The following is a 23169-nucleotide window of genomic DNA, read 5'->3' as shown; positions in this document are numbered from 1 at the left end:
TGTTTATAGACAGTAAACTTAATTAACATATACATTTAAACATGTAATTAACATATACACATTGTAGCTTTTAATTGATACACATGAGTTGTCTTAAATATAAATATATGTATGAGGATTTCCAACCCTCAGAAGTGTTCACACAAAGTATTAGTCTGAGTAAGAACTCACATGTCGATCCATTAAAACGAGTAACCCCCAAATTAAATCTCCACTTCCCCCGTAATAATACGGCTACTGCAACTTTTGAATTAAAACACAAACTTTCTGCCCTTCTTTTTTTTTTTTTTTTTTTTTTTTTAGCCTGATTTTCCCATTGAGGTCAGTAAAGAGGACACATGAGACGGGATGAACTCTTCTTGAAATCATGATTTCACTTTTGTTTGTATGTCTCCAACGTATTCCGCAGTGCAGTACAATGTCGGGTGGAGGACAATAACGTTGTATAACAAGAAGCGTAAATATAAGTCAAGACAAACTGACAATAGGAAATGGATTCCTGGTCCAAAGACTAAATGCTTGGAGATGTCCACCATGGTTTGTTTAAACTATTGAGCTTCATATAGGGACTTTCTGCAACTTCTTATTGGGGAATTGTAAGGACTGTCCCGATAACCTAATACTGAATATGCTTCTGCCATTTCTGTGACTGAGGGGGCACTGCGTGCTCATTTGCACGTCATTACCCAGAATCCCTTGCTGCAGGGGAAGCACTGTTTGCCCAGAGATAATGAGGAAAGGCAGGGTTGCAGGCCTGCCCGAGACATGTGAATTTGCTCACAACGAAGGATTTTTATTTGCAGTTATTGAGCACTGAGGTTTTAGATTCATCTTGTAATGAGCAGTAAAGACAAATATCTTGTGACCAACTCGTCTCTAAAATTTGGCTTCGTTCCTAAACTGGCAGGACACCCAATACCTAATTTGTTGACTGAGCACTCACTAAGCCATTCCTCTGCCTGCACGTGGTCCTAAATTATTACACGTAAATGCTTCAAATGAATTTAATGGCGTTTGTCTTGTTATAAGAACCCTGCATTAAATCTGACATAAGCTCTAGTTTTATCTACATATTACTGCAGGGGGTTCTCCAGCCCTCAAGACCCTGCCTGGGCGGATCAGGAAAAGATTGAGCCACCTGTGCTGAAGCATGGACTGATTTGAAACCCCCTATGCTTTTAGGGTATTAGGGATATCCTTAACCTGACCTGTTGGGAGGGAGAGAGAATCCCTGCATTACTGATGAGCTGTGTAAATAAATAGTGGAGGTATTTGTTTAAATGGGTTTATGTCACCGGAAAATCTTTCCTTTTGATCTTCAGGGAGGTTTCTGAATTTGGAATAACACAACACGAGGAGACAGGTAGTTGCTAGTTCATTCTGCTGATGTTGCCTCGGGCCCTTTCTTTTCCGTCCTTCGCCATTTAATGCATCTGTTTAAATATTCCGTTCTCTATGCAGGCAAGTGATTCATCCATACAGGATTATTTCTTTTGCATTAGGTAAGAGGCGTGCAGGTGGGATTACCTAGGAGAAGACTGGTTTCGGGTCACTGCTTTGCATCAATATTCTATTTAAACATGTTTTTCCCTTGTAAAAATCATTCTGACACGTTTTTTTGTTTTGTAAGCCTATCAGGTTTGACGGGCGGCTGGGCGCGTTGGGCATTGTGGGGCGCGTTGGGCATTGTGGGGGGCGACTACACTTCTGGGTTTCTGAACAAAGAATTCCAGGACAGCGCTAAATTGGTTTACTTATATTGGTGGCTTTACAATATTAGATAACTTGGTATCCAAAATCTCTACACTTGTAGGAAAGATTAGCCTGGTCCTGATAACCTTGTTAAAGCTGCAGACCAAGCAATATCCTACGTGGGTTTTTTTTTTATTTTTTATAAATAAACGGTTCTGTACTATGAGAAAATACTTGTAGCTTTTTTAACGACTGAATTTATTTTATTTATTTATAAAAATGTTTTACCAGGAAGTAATACATTGAGTTGCGTCTCGTTTTCGCGTATGTCCTGGGCACATTTGAGTTATGATGACAAATAATACATGGTTACAAGTACATACGTGAACAGGGTATACGTTATATAGAAGACATTGAATGTAAAGTTACAGATAATATATATTATAGGCGTATGTAACGGTTACAGACCAGATTACGGCCTCGCTCAGACAGGCCGCATTGCGACGTGCGCACGTCCGTCGCAATTTCTGGTTGTTCGGTGGGAGTTTTCAAACTGAAAACTCCACCGGCGGCAAAGTGCAGCGTTGTCGCTGCGACATTTTGCTGCCACAACCAAAATTTAAATTTTGTGCTACCGTCGCGTGATGTGGGCTGGTTCAGCCAATAATGGCGAACCAGCTCCATAACGTGTGCGCCACGCCGCGACCCAACTCCTGCAGTTTGAGCAGAGATCGCTGGGCTGCAGGAGCGCGCGCACGCTAAAGGAGCGGTCTGTCTGAGCGAGCCCTTAAATGTGAGACAGCTTTAGTTCTGAAAGAACTTAGACTGGCGGTGGCTGTAGATTGTTCCAGTTTTGGGGTGCACGGTAAGAGGAGGAGGAGCGGCCGGATACTTTGTTGATCCTTGGGACCATGACCAGTCTTTTGGAGTCAGATCTCAGATGATAAGTGCTGCGTGTGGTAGGGGTGAGGAGCTTGTTCAGATAGACAGGTTGCTTGCCCAGAAAGTATCTGAAGACAGGAGAGGTGAACTTTGCGCCTAGACTCAAGTGATGACCAATCTAGTTCCTTGAGCATTTCGCAGTGATGTGTGTTGTATTTGCTTTGGAGAACAAAATGGCATAGTGAGTTGTAGAGGGTGTCAATTTTGCTAAGCTGGGTTTGGGGTGCCGAGCCCCGGTGTCCCCATAGTTGATAATTGACATTAGCATCTGCTGTGTGATACGCTTTCTGACCAGCAGACTTAGGATTTGTTTCTGTAAAGTACACCTAGTTTGGCATAGGTTTTGGATGTCAGGTTATCAATGTGCATCCCAAATGTTACATGGGAGTCTAACCGTATGCCCAAGTATTTAAAACTAGTAACAGGAGTTAGGGGGGTATTAGCGTTGGTTCTGATCTGGAGCTCAATCATTAGAAGCTTTACAAATTTAGCCTTGGTCCCAAATACCATTGTTATTGTCTTGTCAGTGTTTAAAAACCAGTTTGTTTTGGGATATCCAATTTCCAAGTCTCAAAGTCAGACTGAAGAATGTGTTGATGGTCGGAGAGGCTAGGGCTGTGAGCATATAGGATTGTGTCATCTGCATACATGTGTATTGAAGCTCCCTTACAAGCTGTAGGAAGATCATTTCTGAACACTGAGAAGAGTAGGGGCCCCAGAAATACATTTTTAATGTATTCTAATGTAACCCGCCCTTTTCGTTTCCATAGCAACCATTTACAAAGTCAGAAAGTCAATATTCATCTGCAGCCATTTAGTGAACCCTCGAGCCGAATCTTTGCCGATCGATCACAGGATAACGGGTGGTTCGGCAACGTGGCTAATTACTTATCATTGTGGGGATTGTAATGATCCACAAATTAAAGGGGGGAAATAATTTAAAAAAATAAAGAAACGGCTTGGGCGGCTGCTTTAAAAAACTGAGGCGCTGTTGGGAAATAAGAGCAGTAGAACCCCATATTAAGTTGCCCTGTGTGAGCCGCAGTTGAACCCCATATTATGTTGCCCTGTGTGAGCCGCAGTAGAACCCCATATTAAGTTGCCCCGTGTGAGTCGCGGTTGAACCCCATATTAAGTTGCCCCGTGTGAGTCGCGGTTGAACCCCATATTAAGTTGCCCCGTGTGAGTCGCGGTTGAACCCCATATTAAGTTGCCGCGGTTGTGCCATTGGAGGCGGTTGGGCTTTATTAGGAGAGACGTTTGAAATGTTGTATCTGTAATTGGTACAGTATTTCCTCCTTTGCTCCCGGTTGAGGCGACTCTTCCCCGTAGTTCATCACTAATTATGTAAGAAATATTGATACAAATGTAGCCAGGCTTGCTGTCTCCGGGCGCCGCAGACAAACACGCAGAAGTCCGTGGCAATGGGGACAGTGTCTGCCGCGATCGCTGCTGAATGGGACCCCCGCGGCATAATCCTTCAGTGCCACGAGGTCGTGTCACTGTGTCACTGTGTCACTGTGTCACTGTGTCACTGTGTCACTGTGTCACTGTGTCACTGCGTCAGGAAGGCTTGCTACATCTGAATGTAGTATGAGCTACAGACGCACACTGCACCTACACTAAATGGGAGGGATCTGACTGTAAGGCAGGGGTCCTCAACACTGCTCAAGACCCTCCAGCAGGTCAGGTTTTAAGGAAATCCCAGCTTCAGCACAGGTGGCTCAGTCTTTGACTGGCCACTGATTGAGCCACCTGTGCTGAAGCAGGAGCTGATTGAACTATCTGTGCTGAGGTTGGGATATCCTTAATACCTCTGTTGGGGGGGATCTTGAGGACTGGAGTTGAGAGCTCTGCTGTAAGGAAACGTGTGTGCCCATCTGTTCTGTATAAAACGCTACACCACACAGCAGGGGAGCGCACAAGATTTTCCAGGGGGCGCGCGTCGATTGTAGGGGCCCCACGCTCTTCCCCAAAGCATTTAAATGAAATGCCGGGGGATCGCGTGAGGCCTCTGGAACTTCTCTACAAACTTCCTTTGTCTTTGGCAACGCGGTGTCCCATAACCCTGCGACGTCATTTGACGGCGGAGACCAGGTAAGGAGGGGGCGCTAGTAGGGGGGGTGAGCAGGCAGAGGGGCGCAGGCTGAAAGGTTTGCGCACCGCCGCCATACAGGACTGCACTTAACTCTTAATGTTACACTGCAGAAAATATGGCAAAATGTATGCCGCCGTTAGCAGCTTTTTAATGCTACTCCTATCCTCCGAGGTCATTAATAAGGGATGGGATCAGCCTTGTATTCCTCTTTGGGGTGGAAGAAAATGACGACCGTTGCTCATTTTATCTGCGTTTTTATTTTTATTTTTTCCGGCTGACCATAATCTGTAAATGATTCTCTTCTCCTGTGTCGGGAAGCTGGGGGCATTGGCAACGCGGTGATCAGTCTGGACTGGAGGAAGGTGCAGGTGTTCGCTGTTTAAATAAGAACTCGACTGCCCTTTCCATTTAACCCATATCCTGCTTTTAACTGCAGTGTGTTGCCGGCTGCAAGGGGTTAAGGACTCAAACGGTTTATTCTATGCAGCTTTGAAAATATTCTTCCTACTAATTGAACATTCCCTGAAACATGATCTTCTCGGAGGGGTACAAATTTGAACCTAAGCTTTTTGTTCTAAACATTGCTGAGAGTTATTGAGATGGTGCATGGACGGCCCCAGTGTCATTACATCGCCGGGGCTTATTGACAGACTTTCTCGGGGGAACTTAAAGAGCCAATTTAGTTGTCTGACTTCTTAATAAGATCTGGTGGCTTATTTCTTGAAGTATTCAGGCTGCACTTGAGTACCGGCATAGGCCACTCCTGCCTTAGATCATGTTAGGAACCAGGTCTCATGTCATTGGATGTAGCACTGGGCTCTCTGTGTTTCATGTTCTGTCTCTGGTTTTAAATAGGAACCAGATCTGCAAAGTTCTAAGCTTTTTGATTTGGTTGTGTTGTTTTTTTGTTTGTTTATTTAACATTTGGTGTCAGAAAGTGTCGTCCCCCAACTTACATTCAGTGACCTTGATTTTTGTTTGTTTAAGAAAAGAAGAAGAATGAAGCTGCCGAGTTATTCCTCCTCCTTCTCTCTTCTGCAGGCGCTTGGATGCCAACCATATTGTCACAATCCCAGACGACAGCTTTGAGGGTCTCGTGCAGCTCCGGCATCTGTGGCTGGACGATAATAGCTTGACGGAGGTCCCCATACGTCCCCTGAGCAATCTTCCATCTCTGCAGGCCCTGACGCTGGCACTCAACAAAATCACCCACATCCCAGACTTCGCTTTCTCCAATCTTTCAAGCCTTGTTGTTTTGTAAGTACCACCTTTTAAAGGAGCAGCAATCCACAGCATTTTTTTTTAATGGTCTTCATTGTTCCTTTCTCTGTTTATTAATGTAGGAGTGAAGCAGGGGGTCTCCGGAACTAAACCCGGTTAATTTCAGCTCCGGGGACCCCCTGCTTCCACCCATGGACCCTCTGAAGGGGGTGCCGGTATCCCCTGCAGTTTAAAGCTCCCATGTCACATGGGCCAATAGGAAGCTGCACCAGGTGACGTCACGGCTTCCTATTGGCCCACAGGGCCCTGGAGCTTTGAAAATCGGCCCTGGAGTGGCTACCGACCCCCACTGTGGAGGTAAGTACCACCGGAAGCAGGGGGTTGCCAGTGAGGAAATCGATGGGGTTCAGCTCCGGAGACTGCCTGCTTCAATCCTGGATTTTAAAAGGGCCAAAAAAATGGCTTGAATGGCCTCCTTATAAAAGCACATGATATAACTGCACTGCGCAGGCTAGATGTGTGGCCCTGTGCTGCTAGTAGTGCAGAATAGATTTTAAAATGCGGAGATGTATGAATTAACCTACTGATGATGATCAGACGTTGTCCAGTAACTATCTCTCATAGTAATTGCATTCTAACAAGCCTAGACACGGCACTATGGCCGTTCAGCAATGGATTTTGTACTCTGTGGTCTCCCTTTTTGCATTTTTAACTACAGTTTCCATTGGCTGTCGGAGGGCCTTCCGAATCTTGGGCTTACGAGGTTTTACTACAAAGGAAAAACACTGCAGCATGTTAAAATATTGGTGTAATAAGGAGAGCAGCGGCTCAGTGAGGGAAGACGCTGACTCTGTAAACAGTGACACTGAGTGTGTATGAGCCTGGTGTGAGCTCCTTGTGACCTTGGGCAACACTTTATCTCCCTGTTCCTCAGGCACCAAAAACATAGATTGTAAGCTCCATGGGGCAGGGACTGTCTAACATTCCTATGTGCTTGGTACCGTGCGCTATATACTGTAACTGTGACGCACTTGGAGTCCCATTGGGAGAAAAGCGAAATATGAAATAGTGATCATTAATATACCCCAACTTGTATTGCCGTATGCTTTAAAGCAGCAGAACGCTCTCTCCCTTTCCCGCGCTCTCTCTCCCGCGCTCTCTCTCCCGCGCTCTCTCTCCCGCGCTCTCTCTCCCGCGCTCTCTCTCCCGCGCTCTCTCTCCCGCGCTCTCTCTCTCCGCGCGCTCTCTCTCTCTCTCTCTCTCTCTCCGCGCGCTCTCTCTCTCTCTCTCTCTGCGCGCTCTCTCTCTCTCTCTCTCCGCGCGCTCTCTCTCTCTCCGCTCTCGCTCTCTCGCTCTCTCGCGCTCTCTCTCGTATGTTTAAGTCCGATAATCTTCATATCCTGCTCTTGAAGAAAGTGTGTATTTTTGTATCTCTAGCTTCTTGGGTCACCATGATAAACTTTAGCCTGCATTGGGTCATTTCATATTTCAAACGCTTGTATCTCCCGAACGGAGCATCTGATTTAAGAGGAGATCACTTGCAGAGATTGAGAAAATCATGCTTTTTAAAACTAGAAAAACATTATTTTTAAAAAAAAGAGAGCGAGTAAAGCATGCTTGAGGTCCGAGATAGTAGTAATAATATAGAAGTTAAACTCGTGGATTTCTGTTTTAACGGTAAATAATACATATACATCTTGGAGTTACCAACATATTGTTTTCTTATGTCCTTTTCTTAGACATCTCCACAACAATAAGATTCGAACCCTTAGACGGCACTGCTTTGATGGATTAGACAATCTGGAAACGCTGTAAGTAGCACGGATTCCATGATCTTCATTTTCTTTATCCACCAGCGTATTAGTTTGGCCGGTGATCAAAGAACCCACAGCATTAAGTGAGCGTGTTTGTGTCCTGTGACCTGTGACAGATGGCCCGACGGTGGCAAATTTTCCCACTGATTTCTGGGGGAGATCGTGTGGCCTCTGTACAGTTCTCACCTTCTCTTTCGTGCCGTCCTCCTCCTTCAGCATCAAATGACGCTGCCACGGCAATGTGACGTCATACCGCAACTCGAAGCCATGTGACATCACGTTGCTGTAGCAAAGAACCACCGTGTGACGGCACGTTGCCGTAGCAATGAAACGCCATGTGACGTCACGTTGCTGTGACGTCGCAGTGTCATTTGACGCTGAAGGAGGGTGGCAGCACCAGGTAAGGTCCTATGGGCGGCAGTTTTGGCAATCTTACACAGACTTTGACAAAGTATTACTAAAGGATACTTTCAATACAGTTCAGTGGCTTGTGGGACTTCACCAAGATCGTTTATTTGCACTGATGGAAAGAAATGCAGGATGTGGGCAGAATTTCTTTAAACCTATTAAAGTGAACACTGCAATCCTTTAGAGCTGGGTTATTTGCGTTTGCTTGGGGAGTTGTTCAGTTTTCTGCCCTAACTTCTCATTCATTGCAAAAGCAGACAGAAGGGAGATGTTCCTGCGTGTAGTACATGTAGCTTGTTACAGCGCTTGTGTTTGTCCCAATAGAAAGACATTTATACTAAAATGATCAAACGTAATCCCATTCAGTCTGCTACCACCACCTCGCCCCTGTAACAAGGGTTTGTGGCCATTTTAAAATAATTTCAAAGAATCTACTTTTCGGTGACCGAGGCTCAAATATAAGACCTAATCATTCACTATGAAGGGGGAAAAAACAGCACGACGCAGATTACCTGTTTTTCAAAATGGGAAACTCCTTTTATTCAAATCGGGTGTATTTTATGAACCGTTTACACAGTGTGAGGAATGTGTGATTATGTTTATACCAAACAATCCATTGAGATGGAATTAAAATGCTCCTAAACTATGTCACTGATTTGGGGTGACATCTCGAATTTCCATTTCCTTATTCTGTATGGCTGCCTGCGAGGAAGGATAAATTGGATTGCAGAAGAATGTGTCTGGCATTTAAGTGTCTGCTATTGGGAAAATAAATATGTATTGAAGACATTTTTTAGCAGGGACAGATTTACGTGAGATTGGATACGTGTTGGTAAAGTGGTTATATAACTTCGTTCCCAACGTTCTGACAATGGGCCCCTTTACTTGTGACCTTCTTTACAGCCCCAACAGCTGAGACTGCTGCTTTTTCAAGTCGGGTTTAAGCACATTTATTAAGCATCACAATAATTATCTCCATTTCCTTTCTTCTCATGCTGTGTAGCTCGTCGTGTATTTCATTGGATTCCAACTTTTTTTGGGTTAAGTGAAATTCTGAGGAACCCCCAACCCTCTCTAATAGCGCGTCTGAGATCAGATGCATTGTAAGGAACCCCGACCCTCTCTAATAGCGCGTCTGAGATCAGATGCATTGTAAGGAACCCCAACCCTCTCTAATAGTGTGTCTGAGATCAGATACATTGTAAGGAACCCCAACCCTCTCCAATAGGGTCTGAGATCAGATGCATTGTAAGGAACCCCAACCCTCTCTAATAGCGCGTCTGAGATCAGATGCATTGTAAGGAACCCCAACCCTCTCTAATAGCGCGTCTGAGATCAGATGCATTGTAAGGAACCCCAACCCTCTCTAATAGCGCGTCTGAGATCAGATGCATTGTACATTTTTCTGCATTTGATACCGTTTTCAAATCACCAGAAAATTGGAGGGAACCCTTAGGGAGGCCCGAGGAACCCAACGGTTCCTAGCAACCCTGGTTGAAAAACGCTGTTGTATGTGATCTGTTCACAGAGAGGCAGTTATGTCTTGTACGCTTTCTGGGAAATAAAACACATTTCACAGTTACTTTTAATAAGAGTCTGTTTTCAAATCCCTTTCCTGTAGTAGCTCCATTTGACCATGCAGTAGACGATTGCAAGGGTATACATGAAAGGAACTTCTTCTTAAACCAAGCAAGCCGCGTAGATCTAATCGGTAAACACCGTGGTGCCAGTCGGCCGCTTGTGACTTTGAGCTCGAATTACAAATGATGTCTAGATTTTACACGTTGTTCTCGCTGCGTCCATTTGCCTGGTGGTGCAACATTTTTCACAACCGCTCAGGAACTGCGTATATTTTGCAGCCTTGAAAAACATTTTCAGCCTTTGTGAAAATCTACCAAATCGAGACCTTCACCCAACCACTTTATGCTCCTCTGAAGCGCAATCTGAAACCCTGGAGAAACACGGCTTCTTCGTTCTTGTAGTGTTAGGGGCCCACACAATCAGCCGGTAGTATTTTCCCGAAGTAGAAGACCTTTACTTGACTGAGAGATTTTCTACAATATGTACAGCATGAGTAATATGAAAGGCTACATGATGATAAACTCGTGGAGTAACCTGTGCTGACCTCTACCCATTGTCGTGCTAATTACATGTATAGAGGAAGTATTAGTGCTGTGAAGAATGAAATGGGAAAGGCTGTTACCGGTGGTGTAAATGTGAAGTGCTCGAGTGCACACTTTCACCTCTCCTGCCCACGTGGGGTACAACTACTTTGTTTACAAATAGGGTTGCCAGGTGGCTTCTCCAAAAATACTGGACACGATGGTGAAAGGTGTGATGCGTTCGAGACATGCACACAGCCCCTTCTCTCTGCTCCATGCTGTTTCCTCCTCTTCTTGGCCCCACCCCCAGGCTCCTGACACCACCTGATTGGCTGCTGCTGGGTAATGCAGCCAATCTTGATGGAGGCTTACGCACCGAACCAACATTGTATAACACGTTCTCCCTCTTTGTTTACATAGCCCAAGTTATATATTTCTTAAATACAGCCAATGTTTGATACATTTAGAATAGTTTTTTTTAATGTTACCCCAGATGTAAGTGTTACATATGGGGTGGGGGGGGGGGGGGACATTACAACAGTTACTGGGATTGAAGGACAGGGAAGTGTTTGAAAAAGTAACAACAGAAAGTGGATGTAGAGCTGAAATGTACTTTTAAAATAAACATTTTACTTCCAATCTTGGACGAATCTTTGTGTTTTTGTGGTAAACAGAACACAAAACCCCAGCAAGCTCTTTTTGGGAACCCCTGAGCACCCACAAAATATATGTATATATTTAAGTGTCAAAATGGAGTGCTATTGAGCGTGGCATATGTAGACAACAGACGACAGAGAAGCCCAATGCTACATCCAACATGACAGAAATACACAGTAAAATACTTATATATTCTCTTGAAAAGGGGTCATTTAGTTTAACCCTTTGGCCAAAGCGTTGTAAGCTTGCGAGCCAAGAAAAGGCAGACACCCGTTTGCAAGTCCTAACACTACCAGATAAAATACTAACATACCTCTATTAGGATTAAATTAGGATGTTTTTGTGGTAAGCAAGAAATAATCATGAACACAACACAAAGTTGTACAGCCGAGTCACTATCTGAGTAGCGATAAGTGAGCATTGCTGGTTAGTGCAGACAGGGGCATTTACCTTCGGGGCATATGGAGAATGCCACTTTATCTGTGTTAGGGAGAGATTTCTCTTGATGAAACATTAACTTTTTGGGGGGGTTTCTAAAATACTGAATTCAGGCGGCCAACAAGCCTGGTAAGAGCTGATCTTATTCCATCTTAGAAAAACGTATATTTAATATATTAATATATTCCTTTTAGGGACCTAAACTATAACAATCTGGTGGATTTCCCCGATGCTGTCAGATCCCTGCACAATTTAAAGGAGCTGTGAGTATTGGTGGCTCTTGCTTTTCCCAACGCTACCTTCTGATTTGGCCGAAATTTGCATATGATGTGCATGATGGGACACGGATCTCTATAACCACTACATGGAGGTGTCCACAGGTGGTGGTTTATTCTCAGACCGTCGCAATAGCCGTATCACGCTTGTGCATGACATTTCAGCTGCTTGTACGGTGGATTACAATTGGATACGGTATAAAGATAAATACGAGAACTGTAATTTCACCCTTAATGGGGGGTACCCTGCTATTCACACTGCACCCCTCAATGCTTGTTGTAGTTTCTTACACCACTTTGTTCACTCATTTCTCCAGGGGGTTCCACACCAATTCCATTTCGATGATCCCTGATGGAGCATTTGTGAAAAATCCACTTCTAAGAACCATGTAAGTAAAATAATACATTCCGTCTTTAAAAGGAGAGAGTACATCGGTACAGAATAGCATACCCATTAAGTCATTAAAGTAGCATTATTGTAGCCAATTCAGCAGTGTTAACTGCAGTACAATCTGATGATGTCCTAGTTTACTGTTGAGTAATCCGATTTAACAAGCCATTCTGTTTAACTTTTTCAGCCACCTGTACGATAATCCCTTGTCTTTTGTTGGGAATTCGGCATTTCAGAACTTATCAGACCTCCACTTCTTGTAAGTACTTGCCTACCCTTCGCGAGAATGTGTGAAGTGAGATACTTGACACACAGCGGCTCTGTCTACTTTCTGTAACTGCTACTTAACTAGCATGTGACCTCCAAAAGGTTGAAGAGAAACATTTTGATATCCATTCATATTTTAAACCAGTCATCACGCTCACTATTGCTGTGCATGTGTCATGTTGTATGCATATTTAATGGTTCATCCATAGAAGCATTGCCAGGGATATGCAGGCTCGGGCAGTTCAGGTATACTATTCTCATTGCATTCAGGCAAAACTATGGCACATGAGATCAAAAATATGACCTGCTGAGCTGTGGCAACTTTCAAATCTGCATAATGCAGGGATCCACACGTATATGCTCAGTGCATCGGTGAATGTGCCATGTAATATATCAGCCATCTATCACATCTGACCTTTGAACTTGATGTTGATCTTTTCAGTCAAGGCTATTGCGTTCTAGTAAGGAGGGAAAGAGCTGGTTGAATTTGGGCATATTGTCTAAAATATATATGTATATTCCGTGCCCCTGTCTCCCTACAATTTTTTATTGTGGAAATGTTGCTCCTTTGTCATTCAAAGTTGAGCGTTTTTGGATGCTCCATTTCAGTTTTATTAACTGAGCCACTACTGAATTACAGTGTCTTTGTTTATTTAGACTGACCTGGGTGTCTTAACACTTAAAATAACCAGTGTTTTTCTTTCATTAGGATCATCCGGGGAGCAACTGATGTTCAATGGTTTCCCAATCTAACAGGAACCGTTAACCTAGAAAGCCTGTAAGTATTTCTTTGTGGGGCTTGTAATTAAATGGATGTCGTAAAATAGAATGTACATACACGTTATAATACATATAGTGTGTGTACTGTATAGTACGAATGAGTTACCCCAATGGTAAAGTTGTTCCTTGATGAGTTCTGCAGTGCATTGTTCTACATGGTATTCAGAGTCCCTTCTAAAGTGGAGAACCAATCCTATATTCCTTTAAAGTTCTGTGTGACGGGGGGTTCTCCACAGTCTCTTCTATGGATGTTGATGCTTCCAGGTTTAGGTTTTATTGCACGTACCCCATTGGTTTTACAATCCTGACATGGAAGCTTGTGGTGGCTTTGAGATGATTCCATACTGGGCATACTACGAATTAGAAACCAGATCTCTACAGTTTTTCAAATGAGCATTTCCTATAAGTTCCAGGATATATGTAAATGTACTGTCCAGCAATAATACTCGACAATTGCATTAAACCGTTGGGTTATGGGCCAACCACAATCTTTCCATCTTTCTCCTTCTGCTTTATCTTTTTATCTGTAATCAGGCCTTGTTTAAACATGCTTCTATGCTTCTATGCTATACAGGACCTTGACAGGCACCAAGATAAGGAGTATCCCACTGAACTTTTGCCAAGAGCAGAAGATGCTTCGGAGCTTGTAAGTACAAAACGTCTAATTGTTTTTATTTAATCTGTTGCATCGTTACAGTTAATTGAACTTAAAAATGGCGGTTTTCAAAGCGCTTTTTATCTTATCTGTAGTGGGATAGGTTATTTTCTGCTCAAAGTACTTATTGCAAAATGATTATTTGTTGTTAAGATTGTTCTCTTTCTCTCTTTCAGGGATCTGTCCTACAATGGGATCACTGAACTTACTGGGTTCAAGGGTTGTATTGCCTTAGAAGAAGTGTAAGTAGACGTTTGCGTGTTCTTGGTTATTGTGTCCATGAAGTTGCCACAGTCGTAATGCACAATGCCTATACTACCTGCACCTGCACACAGTTTAAACCTAACACACAAAGTCTTGGACATTCACTTTGGTGTAAATATAGCCAGTGATTACATGTGACCTATTTGGACTAAATCGAACTAATGACAACAGTGTGGGACTTAAGCTTGAAACAATCGTCTTCAGAGAAGAAATTCATTTCATGTCTGTTTCTTCTTTTTCCCCCTTTCTATACTTTTTTAGTTACCTGCAGCACAATGAAATCAGAGAAGTTCGCAATGAGTCATTACAAAGTCTGACTTCTCTGAGGATCCTGTAAGTGTAAATCTTATTTCTAAGGTTCGATAAGGGGAATACTAGAAGAGGGAATATGTGTTACCCTGAACTATTGTGTCTCTCAAATACTCAACCCAGAGAAGAAATAGTACAAGTTACAGATTATTTTGTATTTATTTTTTTACCCCCAACCAACCATCCTCTTTTGAAAGTAATGTGCTGCAATTTTTTTTATAATAAGTCAGCAGACTGTATGTCCAAGTATTTAACCAACCCTCATGGTGTTACCGTGCCCAACATCATAATAATGTGGCCAGGGAACCTGCAGGGCATGGTGAATTAATGGCAGTTTCATGGTTGTAACGGTTGGGGTGGAGGGTGTCCGGAAGCCCATGGACAGCTGGCAGGAGGGGAAGTTCTATGGGCTATAAATGTTCCGTGTTGTAAAAACATGAATTGCATCTTAAGCTTTCATTATTTCTTTCCAGCGTAGCATGCTGCTATAAATACATAAAACTAGCTAGACTGTGCAGACTGAAAACAAGTAGGACATTTCAGGACATGACCATGCTCTGCGAGTTTTAGGCTGTGTATTGCTGACTCGTCTGGGATTAGGGGTATGCATAGATTGTAATCACTGTATCTGCTATATATATTTTGGAAAGTTATTCAGTATGCAGTTGGACGCACCTTAAGATATCGTAACCAAATTTTGCATGATGGTTCCTGAGATCCAGGAGCTGTTTTTTGTCTGTTTGGATACATCATTTTTAAAAAAAAAAAAATAATTCTGAGTTATTACAATTTCTCTGACCTGCAAGTCAGCCACTTGGTGTTGTACCTGGTAGACTAAGTATCCCGTAACATCATAATGCACATAGCCTGGTGGCAGATGGCTATAAAGTTTATACAGAAGCAGACAAAGAAAGAGAGCAAGTCAGTTGACACATGAGCAGAAAGTAAGAAGGTTGGAGAGGGGGAAATAATAGGGGGTGAGGGGGTGACGTCGTAAAGTATTAAAGGAAAGTGATGTGGGGAGAGACAGAAGGGGTAGGAAGTGGGAGAAGGCATGGAAGAAACTACAAACATGTAATTATCCATTTATAAATCTGCGTATTTTTTGGCTTCTTACCGTTCTCAAGCAATGCAAGGTACTATTATCTCATATTGTAATCTCTGTATATCTCATCTGAAGTCACTTTTCAAATCTCTTTGGCACCATGCCAAATATTGAGATATTGAAATTGATATCCCAACGCTAACATGTTTTTGTTTTTATAATTGCAGTGATCTCAGTAGAAATTTGATCCGCAAGATTCACAATGAGGCATTCACCGCACTCTCTTCAATAACTAATCTGTAAGTCCCTTTTTTCTCCCTCTTTGGCCAGGAAATATGTTGTTTTGTTGATTACGGTGCAGTCGTTTTCCATGGATTACCTTCTTAGTACACTTTGTTTGCAGCCTGGGTGTAACCCCTAGAAATCGATGTGATTTAACATGGCATGGGTTTTGAGAGTTAATTTAGTAAGATGAATATTTTAGTAGCAGTGTAGAGAAGTGGCCAGTGCATTTACACTGCAAAGTATTGGACCAGGAATACGACTGACGCTGCCATTAACCGATGTTGTAACGCAGATGCTTTTACAGAACATTAACGCACTTGATTTTGAACAAGTTGATTATCTAGATATGGGGTGGCCAACTCCAGTCCTCAAGGGCCACCAACAGGTCAGGTTTTCAGGCTATCCCTGCTTCAGCACAGGTGGCTCAATCAATCCCATGCTTTGAATGAGCCTTTGAGCCACCTGTGCTGAAGCAGGGATATCCTGAAAACCTGACCTGTTGGTGGCCCTTGAGGACTGGAGTTGGCCACCCCTGCTCTAGTGCATGTGTAAGGAGGAGGGGGAGATGTGGCCGATTCTAAACCCCCCTTATGTCCTACTTAATTTTACTTTTTAATCAAATGTACATAAGAAATTTATTCATTTTCTTTTAATAAGTAAACTGCGATAAAATACAAAATGATTGCAACTCTATTCTTAACCTATTGCCTCATCTTAATAAGTTTTAATAAGACTCTGTGTCCGTTCTCAATACTGTTCGTTGGTGACAATCCTGCGTGTTTCTGTCTCTGTGCACAGGGCTCTCTGTCCCTCTATTGTACATTCTGTCATCCATCTTTTGTTTATATACTGTAATTGGTCTCCTTCCTGCTGTTCTCTCGCTCCTGGGGTTTTTCAATGAACGGAACATTTCCCCATTCAAATTCCAACTAAAACTTTATGCTGCTAACTGCCATAGATCGCCGGTGCTGGCGGCTCCTCCGCCGGTGCTGGCGGCTCCTCCCCCGTTTCCATGTGCAGCAGCTCGGCTTCTTGCAAAGCCTTTTAACTTTCAATTCCAGCATCTGGGAAAGGGTGTCCGTTTGACTTCCTTACACATGTTTGGTGCATAAACTATTAATATAGCTGTTTATTTTTTAACTTCAAATCCATTGTTTAACAAATCACTCTTGCTTTTCACTCTTGCTTTTCACTCTATCGATTTTATCTGACTCTTTGTTGCTCATTTCAGAGACCTGAGTTTTAATGAACTGACTTCGTTTCCAACCCAAGGACTACATGGATTAAACCAGCTGAAACTCAATGGGAACCCGGAGTTGAAAGATTCACTGGCAGCTAAAGATCTCTTAAAACTCCGGTACTTTACACTTTGTGGATAAAAAAAAACAAACATACAGAAGGGGGTTTATCAATGGTATTAAAGCAGGAGTGGCCAACGCCAAACCTTAAGGACCACCAACATGTCAGGTTTTAAGGATATCCCTGCTACAGCACAGGTAACTCAGAGAACAACTGAGCTACTGATCGAACCACCTGTGCTGAAGCAGTGATCCTTAAAACCTGACCTGTTGGTGATTCTTGAGGACTGGAGTTGGCCACCCCTGTATTAATACATGGGGGTACATCACTTGTATCTTAGTAATGGGGTCAGGGGGTACATCACTTGTATCTTAGTAATGGGGTTAGAGGGTACATCACTTGTATCTTAGTAATGAAACAGGGACTCCTCTTCCTTAATGTTACTTTTATGTCTAAAGCACTTATTCCCATGCTCTGTTATTTATTTGATTACCACGTGTATTACTACTGTGAAGCGCTATGTACATTAATGGCGCTATATAAATAAAGACATACAATACAATGGGGTCACATCAGGGATTGTCTCTGTTTATGATGTTATTTTGGGTAAACATACCAGATATGTTACAGGTGACATTTATACCCAGTGTTTCTGATGGGACAAGGCTATAAAACAAAAAACCATAGCTCATGCTTATGAAATACCTGCCACTACTTTAAACTGAATGGCATTCAGCTGGTCATTTTCACCATACAAAAGAGAGGATACATCTATTAATGCCGTTCGACGTTGATGTGTATGTTGTGCCGAATGTTACACCCGCTTTCTCAAACCTTTGTGTGGTTTTCTCTTTCCACTTCAGGTCAGTATCCGTTCCATATGCTTATCAGTGCTGTGCTTTTTCGGGCTGCGAATCCTACTTGACCTCAACTGCAGAGGATGACAACCAAAAATCTCAGAGCCTGTTGCTGGACCATGAGAGGGGTATTTCCATCATGTTTACTACATTTGTTTCTGGGGGATGGTTTATGCAACCAGTGTCACCTTAGCTCCTCTGCCGGAGGGTTTGTAATGCATTGTGTCAATGCCAACACTTCAGGCAATTACATGTTTAATCAATTCTAGCCCAGTTTGACAGTTTAAGTAAAAGAATGTATTCGTGAAAATTGAAACCTATTAACCATACCTACAAACACTGCTTACAGGAAATACGTGTCTGTTTCAGCAGGTGCTGTTCCAGATTACATGGGCACGGAGGAAGATAAAGAACACGTTCAAACAGTTATCCACTGTAACCCATCCACAGGTAATTTTACCCTAGTCTGTAAATGTTACATACGCCTATAATCATATGTCTTAACTGCCCATGAAATGTCTGTAAATATAATGTGTAGTAGCCCGGTTCATTTAATGTTACCATGTATTGTCAACATAGCTCTATGCCCAGGACATACTTGAAAACAAGAGGTAACTCTGAATGTATTACTTCCTGGTAAAACATTTTATAAATGAATAAAAATGTGTGTTTTTTTTTTTGTTTTGTTTTTTTCCCTTCAACATGCAAAAAATGCAATTCCATTCTGCATTGCTCCAATATCTCTTTAATGTATAGGGTGTCCATAAATTATTCATCCTGTTATAATTTATTAAGGTTTATAATGGGGTGGACACCCTGTATATTTCATCACTGTGCGAGAATTGTACATTATAGTATTTGATATACAACTTTTGTGTAGACCAAAGGATATGTATTCTGAAAATACAGCTGCCGTTCTTGAATTGCAATATTAATTGTTTTATTCTTGTAGGTGCTTTTAAGCCATGTGAATATCTGCTTGGTACCTGGATGATACGTCTCACAGTGTGGTTCATCTTCCTCCTTGCGTTGAGCTTCAACCTGGTGGTCATCGTAACAACGTTTGCTTCTTGTTCTCCGTTGTCGTCCGCCAAATGGTTTATCGGCCTGATTTCCATCTCCAACCTGTTCATGGGAGTGTACACTGGTACTCTTACTGTGCTGGACGCCATCTCTTGGGGACAGTTTGCGGATTTTGGCATATGGTGGGAGACGGGGAGCGGATGCAAAGTAGCTGGATTCCTTGCAATTTTCTCTTCGGAGAGTGCAATTTTCTTCCTAACCTTGGCAGCCATTGAGCGAAGTTTGTCAGTGACGGATATCATTAAGAAGGAGAAGAGCCAACATCTCCGGAAATGTCAGATTGCCTCACTTTTCGCTTTGCTGCTTGCTATAGCTGCAGGGTGTCTGCCATTGTTCCATGTTGGAGAGTTCTCTGCATCGCCTCTGTGCTTGCCTTTCCCTACTGGAGAAACGCCTTCATTGGGGTTCACCGTAACCCTAGTCCTCTTAAACTCCTTGGCTTTTTTGATCATGGTTATAACATACACGAAACTTTACTGCACCTTGGAGAAAGAAGACCTCTCGGAAAATGCCGAGTCCAGCATGATTAAGCATATTGCTTGGCTAATCTTCACCAACTGCATCTTCTTTTGCCCGGTTGCGTTTTTCTCATTTGCGCCATTGATCACTGCGATCTCCATTAGTCCTGAAATCATGAAGTCTGTTACTTTGATATTTTTCCCATTGCCCGCCTGCCTCAATGCAGTGCTGTATGTCTTCTTCAATCCAAAGTTTAAGGAAGACTGGAAGTTATTGAGATGGCACTTGACCAAGAAGAGTGGCTCCTTAGCCGTCGTCTCCAATGCTCAAAGGGGGTGTGTGACCCAGGATTTCTACGATGACTTCGGCATTTATACTCATTTGCAGGGTAACTTTGCAGTGTGCGATTACTGCGAGTCATTTCTTTTAAAGAACCCTCCACCTTGCAAACACTTAATAAAGTCGCATAGCTGCCCTACCCTGGCAGTCGTGCCCTGTCACCGACCTGACAGCTTCTGGTCAGACTTTGTTACCCAGTCTGCACACTCGGATTGTGCCGATGAGGAAGACTCCTTTGTATCGGACAGCTCCGACCAAGTGCAGGCGTGTGGTCGGGCCTGCTTTTATCAGAGTAGGGGATTTCCCTTGGTTCGTTATTCGTACAATATACCGAGAATGAAAGACTGACTCCGACTGGACTTTTTCTGTACGGAATACAGAACTGCTGCTGAGAGAGTACAGCCCAGTAAGGACTTCGCAGCAATGGAGCACTTTTGTAACCATGTCACAAGAAGGGAAGGGGGCGAAAGACTTCTTGAACACTTAGATGAAACCCTTTGCTGACAGTCGAGCATGCAATGCATTGCAAATATATGCAACGTGTTACATGCCTCTCGGGAAGCAAAAAAAGTTAAAGAATACTTCAACCCAGACTATAAATAATTTGTAAACCAAAAGTTGTACCCAAATATTGTATTATCTGTGTAAGCAGTATGTGGTTCCTTTTTATACAGTATAATGTCCTTTTTTTTAAATTGCTTTTCATGTTGTGTTCTCATGGATCTAGTTTCTGTTGAGGTGTGAGGGGAAATTATATTTTCTTGCGGAGTAGAATAAGGACGACACCTGTTCATAGTTTTCAAATAGCGCCACTTTCTGCGGCAAAATTGTCTCTGGAAAACATGTTTGTTGTAGGTTTAGTAACTCCATTTACTGTAGGGCCAAAAAGGGAAATTTATTCTCCCAAATCTAATGCGAGAATGGCAGTCGTGCGCTCCAAATGTAATCAAACAAATTACTAATCCAGTGAAGGTAAGAATGGTATAATCCACATATGCAATCACCCGTGTTTGTAGGCTGAACCACAGATCTTTGTTACGCAAGAATTCTGAAAACTGCAGAATATGGTAAACCAGATGATAAAAACGTAAATTATTTCAGTGTTGTATGTAGCATGGGTCACACTTACCGAGGGCTAAAACGTCACAGGGGAAGGTGGAATCAATGAGTTCTGTTCTCACAAATGATCCTGGCGGAAACAGTGTGCTTTATCTGGTTTGTTTCTGGCGTTTGTCCTGCAGATAACGGCATGCCCTAAATAACACGAGGTTAGCCAGGGTGACCATTCTAGGTATAGTTCAACGCTCAAGTCACCTGGTTCATTTAACCCTTTGGCTCACAAGGGACTGCAACGTATTGTTCAATAATAGAGATGTGCGCACTTTTGGCTCAAGCTCTGGAACCGTGCGAAATGTTGCCTTTTTTCCCTGAACGAAAAGTTAGCACAGTTTTAATAGTTACAGCAAAAAACAAAAATACTCAATGCTACATCCAATGTGACAAAATACATAGTTAAATACTTCAATGTTGGTATTCTCATGAATAAGGGTCATTTAGTTAAACCCTTTGGCCAAAGCATTATAAGCCTGCAGCCACGTCACGGCATGACCAGCATATGCAGGTCCTTCCACTACCTGTGAGAATTCTCATTGACCTCTGCAGTGGAGGGAGAATGGTCTTAATAGACCTGTCCTGCACAGGTACATGGAAAAACCTGCTACTTAATACGTGGGGAGGGGTGAGCTTAAACCCTGGGAGGTGGGGCCACTAACCTCCAATCAACTGATACCAGTTGAAAATTTAAAATGAATAAACACACAATTTCAGCAAGCTCTAACCCCAGGACCAGGCTCTGCAGTTAGAGCTTGCTGGAATTGTGTGTTTATCAGTCTTAATCATTTGCAGAGAACAGACAAACTATTCCATAGCCTGAAATGTTTTTGTTGCAAAAAAACAAAAAAAAAAAAAAAGCGTCCTATTTCAGTGCGGATGTTTTAAGTATAGATTGGCTTGTGAAATTCACCAACTTTGAAAAATGTAAACAAGCCCCAGCAAAATTGTTAACTTTTCTTTATTTTTTTTTTTAAGGGGAACTTTCTAACTTTTTTTTTTTTTTTAAAGTTTGAGCAAAATGGCGGCCAAGCAAATCTCACGTTCCCACATCTCAATCCAACAATGTTTTTCAATCATTGAAATGTTTTTAATTTCAAGTGTTGAAGGTGCAATCACAGTTAACAATTTTGTGAATTCACAAGTTGTTTGTTTAAAAGTTTAAATCTTGGTCACTGACGCTTTTTCTAATTAGAAAAAAGTAATTTATTTTTTTTCCCTAATAGTTGAAAGCTTTCGTTTTCAGTGTGTTCTAAAGGGCGGGATGTAGAACTGCTACTCCCCTGGTTTCAAAAAAAATAATATAGAAAAAATAATGTAATAAAACCAAAAAGATCATGGATCGAAAACCACTCCCACGGTTTATTTCACGTGGTTTTCAAACATTTCCAAGAGAACTTTCAGAACGTGTTTAGGTCACACTTCTAATGATCTAATAGTTGTGTTGGTCCTGGAAATGGAAATTTCACTTGGATTGGGATACCTTTCGTTGACCAAGTGAGTTCTTTATCCTGTGAAAAAGTAATACATTAAGAGACCTGTGAGCTGGTGTCTGCTGGTACATAAGCTTCGCCTCTCGCACAGAACCATCAGATATGACATAAAAACTGCCACTCCTCAGAAAAATGAAAGACGGTCGTCTTTGTGCTTGTTCGCTTGAATCCTGGCGTACAAATTGCAGACTTTAATTATAGTAATTAGTTTTATAAGCACTTAACTTCAAAGTTGATTTTTTTTTTTTTTTTTTTTTTAATACATTGAACAAAACTTTGGAATCATTTAAAAAAAAATAAGTTTAAAAGCAACCGTGAGGAAAAGGATAAATGCCACAGTTCTGCTAGTGATGTATTCTGATTTTAAGGTAAACCTGTCCATTTCAGATGTTATCAGCTGTAAATCACAGATACAATGATGTGTATATTGTTTTTAGCTAATGTTCAGATCCATTGAATGTAATTAATCATTGTACAAATAAGGCACAATTTGTTAAATCGGATCCACCGCCACACGTTTTTTTTTTCTAGATACATTCCTGTTTAACAGTGAAGCTAGCTTGCGGTTTTACAAATTAAGCTGTATATACTGTGCATATTTTTTATGTTTGTATTATAAATTATTTTGGTAGAGTACATGATGGGATATACTGTATAGCTTCAGTTTATTTTGTCCATTAAAGCTACCTCCTAAAACTATAGTGGTTGCCAGTAGCAGAATAAATTGGTTTATATACATTTTTGCATTGTAAATAAACTTGGTTGTACATTGTCACTGTAATAAAACAAATTTGTATATCAAAATTATGGGAGGGATTTATACTCTGTATATTGCAATTGTTTTTATATGACAAAACATTAACAAGTAAAGGGTTATTTCCTTTTG

At 42.1% G+C, this 23169-nt stretch overlaps 1 protein-coding gene across 2 annotated transcripts in view; it reads left to right on the top strand.

The window, feature by feature from the left end:
- Positions 1-23169, top strand: part of LGR4 (leucine rich repeat containing G protein-coupled receptor 4) — a 46869-nt gene extending 23700 nt beyond the window's left edge. Inside the window, exons 4-17 of one of the 2 annotated variants that reach the window (XM_075567297.1) lie at positions 5774-5989; positions 7693-7764; positions 11567-11635; positions 11965-12036; positions 12226-12297; positions 13015-13083; positions 13660-13731; positions 13917-13982; positions 14266-14337; positions 15586-15657; positions 16875-17000; positions 17806-17927; positions 18172-18249; positions 18752-23169. In XM_075567297.1, the coding sequence (XP_075423412.1) occupies positions 5774-5989; positions 7693-7764; positions 11567-11635; positions 11965-12036; positions 12226-12297; positions 13015-13083; positions 13660-13731; positions 13917-13982; positions 14266-14337; positions 15586-15657; positions 16875-17000; positions 17806-17927; positions 18172-18249; positions 18752-20028 (2455 nt within the window). In that variant the 3' untranslated portion in view covers positions 20029-23169. Of the gene's footprint in view, positions 1-5773; positions 5990-7692; positions 7765-11566; positions 11636-11964; positions 12037-12225; positions 12298-13014; positions 13084-13659; positions 13732-13916; positions 13983-14265; positions 14338-15585; positions 15658-16874; positions 17001-17805; positions 17928-18168; positions 18250-18751 lie in introns of both variants that reach the window. The other variant, XM_075567296.1, reaches the window with a different exon arrangement.

The sequence above is a fragment of the Ascaphus truei genome, chromosome 12 (genome assembly GCF_040206685.1).
Source record: "Ascaphus truei isolate aAscTru1 chromosome 12, aAscTru1.hap1, whole genome shotgun sequence".
NCBI classification, from domain to species: domain Eukaryota; kingdom Metazoa; phylum Chordata; class Amphibia; order Anura; family Ascaphidae; genus Ascaphus; species Ascaphus truei.
This window is presented reverse-complemented; position numbering and strand designations above follow the sequence as displayed.